Source organism: Sciurus carolinensis, chromosome 12, assembly GCF_902686445.1.
Source record: "Sciurus carolinensis chromosome 12, mSciCar1.2, whole genome shotgun sequence".
Taxonomy (NCBI): domain Eukaryota; kingdom Metazoa; phylum Chordata; class Mammalia; order Rodentia; family Sciuridae; genus Sciurus; species Sciurus carolinensis.
This window is the reverse complement of record NC_062224.1, coordinates 114,893,564-114,907,629: the sequence shown is the minus strand read 5'-3', so window position 1 is coordinate 114,907,629 and position 14,066 is coordinate 114,893,564. Positions and strand designations below refer to the sequence as shown.

Here is a 14,066-nt window from a genome sequence, read left to right as displayed (position 1 = left end):
CCAGAACTGCACAACTGAGAACAACGGCAACAACAGTAAGTCAACAGCACTGAGATTGAGAAGCCTGGGCTTGGCTGGTTGTGTGATTGGCAGCACTGGCCTGGTGGCTTTGAGGACTGACTGACCGCACAGGTTAGGCATCTCAGGACCAGGGAAGCCACCCAACAGCTCTGTGATCCTGGGCAGACCCTGACTCTGCTCATCAGTAAAATGTGGGCTAAAGGGGTCGCCATGGAGAACAGCTGAGCAAACGTCCACACAGCAGAGCGTCAGCCCGGGAGCCCGCGGCGACGGTAGGCGCAGCCCCCTCCTCCTCCACGCCCTGCCTCCACCCAGTCCCCTGGCCTGCTGTCCCCCACTGCGCCCAGCTCCTTCCCTCCGCCTCCTCCCTGGCCTTCTCCTGCCCACTCCCTCTTTCCCACACACAGCACAGGACAACCGCAGCTTGTCCAGTCGACTTGTGACCGACAGTCACAGTCGAATTGCATCTGCTGTAAAATGTCCAAGACCCCCTGTGCGTGTCAGTCACTAAGACCTGGCCGAAGCCAGTGTGCCCATGTTGTGCTTGCAGGAAGCGGCAATCTCCAGAGGACAGGCAGGCTGACCAGAGAGAGGGGGTCTTCCAGGTGCAGCACTGACTGGTGGCCGGCCAGGCTGGAGGCTGAGGCGCCTGAAGACAGCGCGGTGGGCTGACTGCCGTGTCCAGCGCCACCCGGCCTCTGCCACCCCACCCACCACACTGCCGTCCCCTGCGTCTCAGAGCCGGACCCGCCCTGTGTGAGTCCACGTCACACACTGTTCCAAGGTCACTTGTTCACCCATCTGCCTCCCCGACGCGCGTCCCTGGACGCTAGTCCATCTGTGTAGTCCCACATGCTGTTCAGGGCCAGCTCCAGGGCCACCGTCCAGGGCTCACAGCCCGCCCGCCAGCAGCACAATTGTTCTGCAGGGTCACTGTGCCTCACGAGCCCAGGCACACGCAGATCTGCCTCTGCCACAGAACTGCCCCCGGTGGGCCAGGCCCGAGGGCCACGTGTGCCTCATCCTACCCCTCCAGACTGGGCGCCGGGCCGGAGTAGACACCTGGCAAAAACTCCCAGCGCGGGAGACTAGGCCCTGCCGAGGCGAACTGGCCAGGCTGCGCTACGGTGGCCGGATGGGAGGACTGGGCGCTGGCCGGGAGAAGCCGTATCTCACCTGGGCTGACGCAGAGCCACGGAGCGGTGTGCCGCCCGGAGCTGCCCGGCAGACAGCGGCACCTTCGCTGAGCGGCCACCACCGGCCGGCTCTGCCAGAGGACCCGAGGCCCATCCCACCGCTGCCCCTGAGCCGCTGGGCCTGGGAGCGGGTGTTCAAAACTTAGTGATATTTTAAAAACAGAAAGTAAAACCGTGAGACCGTATTCCTCCCACTGCCGACGGGCCTCCACCGTCTCCTTGCAACGCCACGTGGCAACGGCCGCTGACAGCATGCAGGCAGCCTTCTGGAGGCCACTGACCTTCCTGCACCGAGTCTGGAAAGCATGGTCTGTATTCCTGACAACGTGGCCATCCAAGGGACACACCCCTTGGAAGGGCAAGCCATGACACCTCGGAGCCAGTCACAGGATCTCAAAGTCACAGCCAAGCACGGGATGGAGAGTCACAGCCCAGGGAGCATCCCAGCCCCCAAGGAAGCTGCAGACCACAGCAGGTGACAAGCAGGCCACCAAACCGTGTGCGGAGCCTATTCCACATTCACCAGGTACATCCAAAACCTGCTGGGGTGAATACACAGGAAAGAGAGGGTGACGGCTCCCGGCAGTTAGACGGTGGGTGTTCTTCTTTCATTCTTCACATTTTCTGAATTAGTTTTATCACTGGGAAAAGCCGACACAGAAAGAAGCCGACGCAGTCCTCTGGATGGAGTCCTCTCCATCCTGCACCCTCTGCACGCAGAGGGCCCACAGGATGCCAGCCCGGGCCCAGGGGAGGCCTGTGCTCCAGACGGGCTGTCCCACCACCTCGCACCACTCAGCACCGAGGGTCCAGGGCGAGCCCGGGCACTTGGCACCCATGACACTCGGCCTGGCCTACCACTGACCAAACTGCACAGCCCTTGAGTTGCCTTCAGTCTCCATGAAGGCCCAGCCTCGCCTGCTGGGAGTGCAGGGACCACCGGAAAATCCTAAGGAGCGGCCGGAGACTCATGCCACGGCCAGAGACCTGCACGGCACCTCTGCCAGCACCTGCAGGCCCAGCAGAGCCCAGCACAGAGCAGCCGGGCCCAAAGGCCACTGTCTGCATGGCTGGCTCCGTCCCTTGCTGCCCCTCCTGTCCTGCACTGTGAAGGAGTGGGGGCCTCCGCCTGGGCTCCTGGGCCAAGACGAAGCGAGACCCAGCAGCCTGTGGGGGGAGGAAAGGGCAGCGAGCCAGGAGTCCCAGAGCCCGCCCTGCTGACACCTCCCTCCCTCGGCTCTGTCCTCACGTGGAAGAGGAGTCAGAGGCTGCTAGGCCTGGCTTAGCTTTTTTTTTGAAGCAACGGAACCTTTAGAGAAAAACTGCAGTCATGCATCACTTAAAAACAGGGCGACATCCTGAGGACCAGTCCCAGCAATTTCATTGCTGTGCAGACATCACAGAACACACTGCACAAACTGGACGGTCCCCTGCTGCAGCCCTGGACGACATGGGGCACACAGCACATACGTGGCTGTCGTCAATCCAAACGACGACGATTTAGGAAACCCAGGCAAGTGGACCGGAGGGGCTCTGGGTCAGGAGCCCAAAGAGGGGCAGAGCTCGGCTTGCTCGCCCTCCGCCCCGGGACCAGGTAGTCTGAGTCACAGGACCAGAGACCCGCCCCTCCGTAAGCCGGGACTCGAGCTTACCGGTCGATGGCAATGACCCCCAGGGTGAGCATGCTGGCCGAGCTGATGAGCAGGTAGAGCAGGGCGGAGAAGTTGCACCAGACCACGCCGAAGATCCATCGCCTGCGCACGGCGCTCGTCACCACGAAGGGCAGCACCAAGACGGACAGCAGGAAGTTGGACAGGGTGAGGCTGAAGACGAACTTGTTGCTGAGGGTGAGGAGGTAGGACTTCTTGTACAAGGTGACCACGACCACCAGGTTGCCCAGGCAGACGAACACGGAGATGACGACAATGGCCACGAACTCAGGGACGCCGCTGCCCCCCGCCCCGCCCTGCTCCACCGTGAGGTTACTCAGCTCCTTCCTGTGGCCGAGGGAGGAGTTGAGGCTCATGGTCAGTGCACCTCAGCCTGCGGCGGACAGCGCATGCTGGACAACTGCAGAAACAAGACAGGACGGGGACAGGAAGAGCCTCGTCAGATCACATCTCTGCAGCTTGCACCAGGCAGCCTCCCCAGCCAGCCTCCCCAGCCAGCCTCCCCGAGCACCGTCTGTCCCCTGTGTGCAGCTCACTCTGGGCTTTGAATGACTTCTCCTCTAGCCCAGAATTTGGGTCTGCAGTGTCCCAAAGGCCCACGTGCTAAAGGCTTGGCCTCCACTTGGTGCTACTGGGAGGAGAGCAGTCTTCAGGAGGCGGGGCCCAACGGCAGGTTCCAGGTCATTGGGATGTACCCTGGAAGGGGACTGTGGGACCCCAGTGTCTTTATCTTTCACTTCCCCGACTGCCATGAGGTGAGCATCTCTGCTCCACCATGGTATGCCTGGCCACAGGTCCAAAAGTAGTGGGCAGAGTGACCATGGACCGGAACCTCCAAAACTGAGAGCCAAGATAAACTTTGATAAACTTCCCCGCTCTTTTCTTTTTTCTTTTTTTTTTGGTACTGGGTGTCTAACCCAGGGGTGCTTTACTGAGCTACATCCGCAGCCCTTTCACTTTTTATTCTGAGACAGGGTCTCACTGTCCTCCTGTTTCAGCCTCCCAAGTTGCTGGAAGCTTGACACCACAAAGGGCAGCACAACATGGACAGCAGGGAGTTGGACAGGGCATGTGCCAGTGTGCCCGGCTCTTTTTTGCAGTGCTGGGGATCATACCCAGGGACTCAGTGTGCACTAGGCAAGGGTTTCACCGCAGAACTACAGCCCCAGTCCCAAACCATTTTTCCTTGTAAGTTGATTATCTCAAGTATTTCATTAAAGTAATAGAAAGATGACGAACACAGCTGCCCTATCCATTTTCCAGTCAGTGATTCAAGACCTTCAGTGTGCTTGAGAATCCCCTGAAGTGCCAGTTCAAAGGAAGCGCCTGTTCAGAAAGCCAATTCTTAGGTGCCACCCTGCAGATTCTGGTCCTGGAGGTGAGGTACAGCCTGGGAGTCTGCACGTTAGCCCCACCCCCAGCCGATTCCTGCAGACACTAGAGTTTGACAGCAAGGTTACAACAGGAAGGATGCCGAGGTCCCCGGCCAGGGCTCAATCAAGTACCGTCCGTATGGGACGCTGGCTGCTCTCGTCGGCCACGGGGCGGGAGGGCAAGGATCAGCACTAACTGCAGGCAGGTAGGGAGAGGCCCCGCCCGAGGTGTCAGCCACAAACCACGGCAAGGTGCAGTCCCTGCTCTCAGACTGGCTCAGGGTCCTGGGGAAAACTCAAGGCTCACGCGTCCCGGGGTGACATCCTGCAGACTCAAGCTTCTCCACCACTTTTCATTGACTTTATTCGGCCAAAAAATCCCCCTTTCCCCACCTGCTCTCCTTCTCCACGAACAGAAGACATCAGACAGAAGCAAAGACCGTTCTGGGAGTCAGACGACAGAACCCAGGCCCAAACCGCCTCCACACAGCCGAAGGACAGCCCCCTTCCTGGTGGCCTGTGGCCCTGTCCCAGATCCACGGCCACAGGAGCCCACAGGGGAAGAAGCCAGGCCGCCCCTGCAGGGGTCACAGGCCTGCTGGAACCTCCCTTTGCAGACAGCCCACCTGCTGTGGCCATAGCCCGACTGGGCTGCTCCAGGCTGACCACACAGTGGCCTCCCTGCTCAGATGGGCCACCCAGTTCCCAGGGGACCCTCTGTCAGCACCTGCCTCCCACCTCACCACTCAGCCCGCTGGTGCCTGCTTACAGAGATCCTGGTCTTCCTGATGTGAGGTCCTGATCTGAAACAGATGACCAGTCCTTTACCTGTGATGTAAGTTGCAAATATTTTTTGTGGCCTGGTCAGCATAGGTCCAAAGGGGCCATTTTCTCCATGATCAGGACGATCTTCTTCCAAATGTCACCCTAAGAAAGTGTTTCTTGTAGCTACGGTACCACCCTGTTGGGTTTATGTAAGTGTGTGGTCTACTAAAACCCAAAATTAATGCATGCATGAATTTCTGTGAAGGCAGATGTCCCCCATCTTGAACATATGGAATTAATGTTTTTAAGCCTAAGTACAAAACATTATTTCTACTAAATTTTATTGCCAGGCTGTTAAAATATTCTGAATGTTGATTTCGGTTATACAACTTCTTAGTTACTCCAGCTTTGTGCCATGAATAGACTCCATAAGTGCACTGCTTACCCATGTCTTTGAAAGTTGTTCCTGGTTTTTATCTTTAATTGGCAAGTTTTGAATTTTGTGGGCTCTTAGAAGTAAATTATTAATTGGTGCTCAAAATAAAGCTTTCACATAAGCATATTACTCCTGAGTTAGCTTGCACAGGTGGTAACAGGGTGGTTAGAAAAACAGACAAATGAAAAAAATGACAGAAAACATTTGCAACTTACGTCACAGATAAAGGACTAATCATTCTAATTTGTAAAGAATTCCTTCAAAAATCGAGAGTACAGAAGCATAAAGTATATTCAAGGCACAAAGGAGGGAAACTAAGATGCTGTAGAACTGAAATCAAAATTCAGAAGACAGTGTTCTGCTGATGTAACAAATTCTTGGGAAAACACACTTAATAAGGGGAAAGGTTTCTTTTGGCTGACAGTCAGGAGTTCCAGTCCATGGTCCCTGGGCCCTGTGGCTCCAGGCCTGAGGCAGCACAGGACACCATGGCAAGAGCTCATGGTGGAGGTGACCTATTCATTCACCGTGGCCAGGAAGCCAAGGAGAGACAGGAAGGGGCTGGAGCAGAGAGGCTCCCTTTGAAGGGCACGCCCCCAATGACCTCACTTCCTCCCGAGGCCCCACCTCCTACAGGGCTCCCACCTGCCAATGGCACCCCAAGCTGGGCCTTTAGAAGCGGCTTCCAAAGCACAGCAGCAGTGAGGACTCTTCCCTGCCCCTTGTGGGGCAGCACACACGGAGGAAGAGGGCCGCAGGGGCCCTGGGGAAGGAGGGCGTCACCTCCTGGGCTCTCGGTCCCGCTGGTTTTAGTCCCCCTGTGGATCACCCTGCACGTCCTCTAAGCAGAAGTTCCCAGATGGCGGGCGGTGGTTGCTGTGAGAGGCTCTCCCCACCGAGGGGCGAGCACCGTCCAAAGACATGACCCACGTGCCGGCTGCACACAGATGCTCCTTGGAAGCTTCGTTTCTTACACTGTCCTTGATTCACAGCCTCTCTCTGTGATTAAGGGTCTTCTCCAGTTCAGAAGACCAAAAAGGCAAGAGAGGATCTGCGGGCCTAGGAAAGCTTGGTCGCCAACATAGGCCATTCCTGGTCCTGGGCCACCCACCTCCTTGTCACCTATTCCAATAACATCAGCCCAAAGTTACGTGAAGACTTTCTGGAAGAAGACTTTCTGGAACATTCTGCCCTACTACGACCCTTACTACCCCTGCTGGCTACACTGTCTCTTTCACGTTTTACTCATTCCTTCAGAGAAGCTTGTCTTCTCACAGTGCAAGTTTTTATTTTGGGTGAGGATGCTTGTTTTCCCTTCCAGATGTCCACAAATGCTTCCTCGGTTACCCTTCTGAATTCCCAACAGCACTTTGTGCGCTGAGAAAATGAAGATTTCCTGTTGCCCCTACACACTTCCGTGCACTTCGACCTGACCATCCGACAGTAGAAGAACGCTGGCTCTGGAATCTTCACCAAAGCCAGACCTGAATTCCACGTGACCCTGTGAGTGTCTCTTAACCTCTCTGAGCCTCGGAAGACAGAATCAGCGCGCTTGCAGGACTGCCAGGAGGCGCCTGAGCTAATGTAGATAAAAGCAGTTAGAGAGCAGCTGTCAGGAGAGAAACCGCAACGTGTTTCAGCAAGTTGCTGAAGGCATGGAAAGAAAACTCAATTGTTTTTTGTTTCCACTTCAAATTTTAATTAAAGCCAAAGAAGCTTCTCTTGGTCACTTAACTGGATGGAACGGGAGGAGATGGCAAATGGAAGCTCCTGGGCCTCCAGCAGGGCTCAGGGCCCCAAGACTGAGGCTGATGGAGAGAAGCGCTTCCTCCCCGAGTTGAGGCAGGTCACAGGCACCAGGGGCCAGCTTCCCAAGAAGCCTGCACCTGTGCCCGTGGGGCTGGTGTCCCCTGCTGGCTTTGTCCCACAACCCCTTCCCGAGACAGCAAATATCCTCTTTATTCAGCAGAAAAAGTCAAATGACATCCATGAAGATCAGGGTGGCCGGGGAGCGTCCCAACAGAACATTCCAGATAACCATCCAGCCCATCCCCGGGGGCATTAGGAAATGACCGGAAATGCTCTTGCTTGTCACACAGCTCAGGGGCAGGCCAGCTGAGGGTCACTGGTGCGGAGACTGAAAAACCCTGTTCTACAGGAGCAACACTTTACTGTGAACCCTCAGCGAACACATCAAGGAAAATAAAACAGTCCCTTCCATAAACAAGGGCACACACAGGCTCCACGGAGGCAGGCGGAGGTGGAGGCTGGCCAAAAGCCGGGCTGAGACCGCCCACACAGGGAGGCTGACCACCCTGCCACTGGCTTTTGCCGGTGGTAATCGCCCTGTTCATCCTCCTCACACAGTCAAGCACGTGGGCCCAAGCCCAGACTCCTGTAAGTTATAGTATCACTTTTAAATGGCTTAGAGGAGAATTTCTTCTGAGTGTGTGCTCTGATGGCCATCCTGAGAGAGAAGCAGGAGGAACACAGGGGGTTCCTCCCTCCCTCCTCATGACAGCCACACTGCCACTGGTTTCTGGACCCTCCCACACTCTTATCATCCAGTTATCTTTCCCATTCTCAGTCCTCACTGAACGACCCCAAAACTCTGCTCAGCTCCACTCTACAACTGGGGCTCGGCATGGAGCAAGACATGCCTAAAGCTTATGTTTAGTGAGAGAGGACACAGGCAGGAAGTAAACGATAAAAATGCAAAATAACTCCAGGTTAGTAGGTAATATGAAGGAAAATAAGACAGGGTGTATTAGTCTGTTTTCTGTTGCTATAATGAAATACCGAGGTTGGGTACTTTACAAAGAAAAGGGGGTTTTAGCTCACAGTTTTGGAGGCTGGAAATTCCAAACAACAAGGCATTTGGCTTTGATTTGGGGCCCCCTGACTGTGTCACATCACGGTGGATGGCATCATGGTGGAAACACATGTGAGAGGAAGAGGTGACATGATGAGACAAGAAGTAGAAGCACTGGGAGGGGTCAGGCTTGCTCTTTGGTAACAACTCACTCTCAAGGGAACAGCCTGGGGTCCCACAAGAACTACCTCGATACCTCCCAGGGGCACACCCTGAGGGTCCTCACCACCTCTGAACATCAACCCACCAGGGACCAGGCTCTTCACACGTGAACCCGGGGACAAACCCCATCCGACCTACAGCACAGGGTAAGGAGAGGGGGCCTGGGTGGGTGGGTTGGGAGTAGACAGTCAGGGGAGGCTCTCAGGAGGCAGCCTCTGAATGGAGACCAGAGAATGTTGCAAGGGACCTTCAGGCTGAGAAAGGGCCCTTGCAAAGGCCCTGAGGCCAGAATGCTCTGCCTTAAAGACAGCAGGAAAGCGGGAGAGTTAGACACCGCGGCCGGTGGATGGGAAGCCACTTTTCTGCTCTAACTGCACACACTGCTGCTGGGTGAGAAGCACACAGGCCAGCCTGGAGGTGGGGACACGCCAGCGCCAGAGGCCCCTGCATAGCCCCGCCAGTGGGAAGAAGTGACTAAGGCACAGGAACCTCCTCAGAGACGCCCGCGTCCCAGAGCTGAGGGAGGCCTCCAGGTAACTCTTTCCACTGGAGTCATTCCACGGGCGAGACGGAAGCCAAGGAGGGACGTGAGCTACCCAGAGCGAAGACGCACCTCTGCCCTTACCCAGCCAGGAAGCTCTAGAAGGTGGTCCTGGCCAGGTTCAGAATAAAAGACCAAACCCGCGGCCGCCCTCGGCTCTCGGCAGCGGCTGACACCTGGGCTGCGCTGGCTCTCTGGGTCTCCCCTGGGGCCCCAGCCTGCTCTCCCTCCTGCGCTCCTCCGCTTACTGACCTGCCAAGCATCCTGCCGCCATTGCTGTCTTCCCTGCTGACCCTCAGAGGACTCCGCCGCGGCTCAGCAGCTTCCCCACCCTCTGGTATGGCCCCTGCATCTCCTCTGGAGGCCCACCTGTCCACCACCGCCTTGGTTGACATGGACACGCGACCCCTGCCTCCCATCGGCCTCATCCGACTCCCTCTCACTGGGGCAGAGCTGAGGGGCCTAATGGACCACGCGCCCCTCTTCCAGTGGACTGTGACCTGCCGTTTCCCTTGCCTCCCTAGGGGAGGGCCTGAGCTGCCAGGGGCCACCACATGGCGCATCAGGAAGGCTGACCCAGAGGAGGCAGGAACCTGAGTCTAAGGAAAGCACTTGAACCCTGCACCCACACCAAAAGCCAAGGTACTGGAGCCTGTGCGACATGGCCAGTAACGTTCCTGTTTGCTTAAGTCCATTTAAGTCGAGTCCTTTCCCATGAAATTCCCTCATCTCTCCATAGCTCCCTCGCTCAGCCCATGAAACCCCAATGGCTCCAAACTCTTCATCAACAGCCTGGGCAACACTTCAGTGCCCCAGAGTCAAGTCCACCCACCTGGCACCTGGACGAAACTTAGACAAAGTGGGATCTGGCGTCTCTGCTTCTACCTTCCCGACATGCTATTCTTCACGCTCTTCTCTACCCTAAAAAGGCATCACCAACCACCGGTCTCTCCAGACAGACAATAGGATGTCCTGGACTCTCTCGCCAGGTGACCCTGGTAGGGCTAAGGCCCTGACTGACACTTTCTGTGTGACCTTGGGTGAATTAACCAACCCTGCAGTGTCATGAATTTGCATGCAGACTCGATAGTGTTGAATGAAAAAAAGGGTATGACTGAATAAACGTTGGTCTGGTCCATCCCCTGTCGCAGATATCCAGGCCGTCACCAAAGTCTAACAGAACCTTGTGCCCACCGCCACTGCCCAGCTCAGAGCGCCCTCTTCCCGCACGTCCCTAGGCCTTTCCATCTCATCTCATTATTTCCGCCCCCACTCAATCTGCCCTCCCCACTCCTGCCAGACTGATGGTTCCCCGGCCTGACCCGCAGCCACACCCCACACCTGCAGGATGTGTCTGCTGGCCATGCCCTGCGCCCCACGCCCGCACCCCACGTTCCGGGCCTCCAGTACCCCTCCTGCTCTCCACCTCCGACCTGCACGTGGCGGGCTGGCCAGCCCCAGCTTGGCTTCCGCTCTGCTTGCTGGGGAGACGCATCTTAAGACTTGCTAAAAGCATCCCTGGGAAGTCAGTAAAGAGGCCACGGGCAGAGCAGAGCCGATCTCCCTGCTCTCGCAGAGAAGGGGAAACTGACAAAAGGGAAAGGGAAGCAGCAGCAGTTCAGGATATTTTTAAATGGAGAAAAGCAAGGGCAGCACAGAGCAATCGCAAATTAAGTAAGTTTTAATATAGGAAAACTGGAAACAGGAGGCTTCCCCAAACAAGCAGAAAACCTGAAGCCACAAAGAAAAATGACATAGATTTAACATCATAAAAATTCAATAGTCCTGGGGCTGGGGTTGTGGCTCGGTGGTAGAGACTTGCCTAGCATGTATGAGGCACTGGGCTCGATCCTCAGCACCGCGCATAAATGAATGAATAAAATAAAGGTCCATCAACATCTAAAAAAATGCTTTAAAAAATTCAGTTCAATAGTTTTGCACCATCAAGGGTTGCAACAGGCAAACTGAAGACATAGAAAACAAGATTTACTAACAAAAGGAGGGCTAAAAGTCAAAATTCAGAAAAAAAACCTCACAAATTGATGAAATTACAAACAATTCAACAGAAAAAGAGAAAAATTATTTGAATGAGCAATTAGAGCAAGTAAAAATGATTTAAGATTTTTTTAAAAGAGTAAACCCAGAAGAATCTATCAGTCTTTAAAATGCACATAACTGATACAGAATGGTCTCTAAGACCATGAAGCTTCTAAAAGTCTATTATTGAAAAATGAAAAAAACAAAATATACTTTTTTTTCCCCTGTAGGTGCATGGATTCCCTCTGAAAGAACAGACAAAAACTGGCAAAATTAATTGTATCCCAAAAGGAAAACAGAGGGCTGGTGACCAGGAATGGGAGGGAGATGTTACCTTTCATAAGCTCTGAAGGTTTACCTTTAAAATATACTATCTCCAAATAAGATAACTAAAATAAATACACTAATTGATTAAATTTCTTTTTCTGCACAATCTCTAAGGCATTGATAAATAAAGATAATTCTGCTTAAATGTTCATTCTCTTCAACAGACCAATTCAACTTCTAAAAACATTTTCTACCCAGAAAGAGTCCTCAGGTATGCACACAAATAATGATACAAAGACAGATGAAGCTGTAAACAATCTAAGAGCTATAAATAAATTATAGTGAATCCATACTATGAAATACAATGTAGCCATTAAAAGAATGAAATATATCTGTTATTGATACTGAAAGACTCCCAAGTTATATTGCTAAATTGAAAAAGCAAACCACAGGGCATTATTATATATGTCCCCCATTTATATATCTTTAAAAGTCTATTCAATATATTCAGGTTGGTCCCACAGTTAGAAATGAAGATAATATTATTTTATTATGTCCTATCTCACCAGGCATGGTGCTGCACACCTGTAATCCCATTAACTCAGGAGCGAGAAGCAAGAGGATTGCAAGTCCAAAGCCAGCCTGGGAAATTTAGTGAGAACCTGTCTCAAACCAAAATTTAGAGCTGGGGGTGTAGCTCAGTGGTAGAGCATCCCCAGGTTACAAAATAAAATAAAATAAAGAATTGAGCCGCGAGGTCAGCCCTTCCTCCACACCGCAGCAGAGCTGATGGCTACCTCTGAGTCTTAAAGAAGAAGAGCATGAAGACACCATTCCTTCCCTCCAGTCAGGCTTCACTGCAGTTCAGAAAGAAAGTGCTTCCAAAGGTGGCACAGAGTTGCAGACTGGCAATCTGTGGGCCACCAGCCGCACATAAGAGTTCAGTCACCCTGTACCTTCTTAAGAATGTTTTGAGTCAGTTGATATTTTTCAAAATACGGAACTTTTTTGCAGTTTTTCCAAAACTCAGAGCAGGCAACAATGTGGCCAGAGCCTAGGGGCACCTGAGCTGCTTGGGTGGAGGGCCTGTGGAGAGCTTGCACCCACCCAGCCTCCTGTCCACCCCACACTACCTACTGGTGGAGGGGTACACCACAGAACTCTACCTCCTTCAGCACCCTTAGATCAGTTCCAGTTCAGCCCACTCTGTGTTCCACAACCCAGACAGGACGCTGGCCCCTCTGACCCCTGGGCGTCCTGCCTGGCGCAGAGCACTCCCAGAGCAGGAGATGGATTTTGGGTACTTTAAGGCCTTGGATTTAGTTTCAAAAGAGGGCAAGGAGAACCTCTGAATTCTGGGTCCCCGCCCCCGCAATGTGCCACCAGAAGGCTAGTAAAGCATTGCCCAGTCAAAGGTCCTGATCTCAAGGACAAGCTGGCAGACTCCTTCTGAGTCTCAGCTTCCTCACCCACCAAAGAGCTAATGACACGTCAGAGGTCACAGGACTGTCCTGTGATTGAATCAAAAAGTTGGAGATGAAAGTGCTTTTCAGCACCTTCCAGGTATGGAACAAGATGGACGGATTAGCACAGGAAGAGGGGCCTCCTGGAAGAAGTGACGGGGGCCATGGCCAGAGTCCCAGATGCAGCTGGCTGAAGAGCCCTGTGGTGTGGCCCGTGGGCCTCCACCTGCTCCCAGTGGCTGCGGTGAAATGCGTTACAGGGGAAACACCTATCTGGAGGGGCGGTAGCTCCCCAGAGCTCCTGTGGAGGCCCAGCTCAATGGGAGAGGAGGCCAGGCTGCATGGGCTACCGGCTCTACCAGGAAGAGGCGCAGGGATGCCGGTCCTCCAGCAGCCTCCTGCCGTTGAGATTGGCTGGCCCGATCAGTGTCCTCACTGGACAGAGCCCTCCAAACTCACACCACCTCCCTACCTCGCAGCGGAGAGAATCAAATGACCGGCTGTTGAAAGCACTTTGCAAAAGGGATGAAAGGTACAATAACAAAAAATACAGCCTTAAAACTGAGCTATGGAGCGGTGCCAACGCCCGACTGCGTGGTCACTGGTGCGCTGACCGATCCGAAGCGCAAGCGATCATCCCAGCTCCCCAGCACTGGTTCGCACCCCACATGGCTTAGCCCAAAGGTTGTGCGGGAGATAAGGGCTCCCCGAACCCCCAAACCAACCGAATCTCGCGCTGGCTGATCTGAGGGGCAGAGGCGTCCACCCTGGCTCTGGGCGACTTCTGGGCGCGCCTCCCCGCCCAGGCTCGGGGACACAGCGCCCCCGAATCCCGAGCCGGGAAAGGTGCTCACCTGTCCTCGCGGGTCCCACCGAGGGCCGTGGCCGCCTCGCCCCACACCCGGTCCCGGAGCGTGGAGCCCCTGGGCCCCGGGGGGCGCGGCCCTCCTCCGCCGAGTCCCAGGCGCGCACCGACGCTCGCCCTTCCCGGAGGGCTCGCGAGGGGCCCGGGAGGCGCCTGAGAAACGGCGGGCTGCACCCGGCAGAGTGGGGTGCGCTTGGGAAGCGCCTGGCCCGGGAGGGGCGCGCCCCCGGGACCTCCCCACAAAGAGCTCCAGCCCGACGCCGCTGGGGGACAGCCTCCCGCCGCCGAGGGGGCGCGGAGGAGCCGCGGGGGCAGTGGCGAGCGAGGGGCGCGGGACCCTCGCCCGGCGGCGCGCTCGGCCCGCGGCGTCCCGGCGGCCTGGGGCCCGGCCCGCGCTC

The 14,066-nt window shown here is 55.1% G+C and overlaps 1 protein-coding gene across 8 annotated transcripts in view; it reads right to left on the bottom strand.

Annotated features, from left to right (window-relative positions):
• Gpr161 (G protein-coupled receptor 161) overlaps window positions 1-14,066 on the bottom strand; it is a 30,795-nt gene that overhangs the window by 16,130 nt on the left and 599 nt on the right. For 3 of the 8 annotated variants that reach the window (XM_047520858.1, XM_047520857.1, XM_047520855.1), the window contains exon 2: window positions 2,870-3,287. In XM_047520858.1, the coding sequence (XP_047376814.1) occupies window positions 2,870-3,243 (374 nt within the window). In that variant the 5' untranslated portion in view covers window positions 3,244-3,287. Of the gene's footprint in view, window positions 1-2,869; window positions 3,288-3,423; window positions 3,445-13,657; window positions 14,061-14,066 lie in introns of those variants that run through there. The other 5 variants (XM_047520854.1, XM_047520860.1, XM_047520861.1 and 2 more) reach the window with 4 other exon arrangements.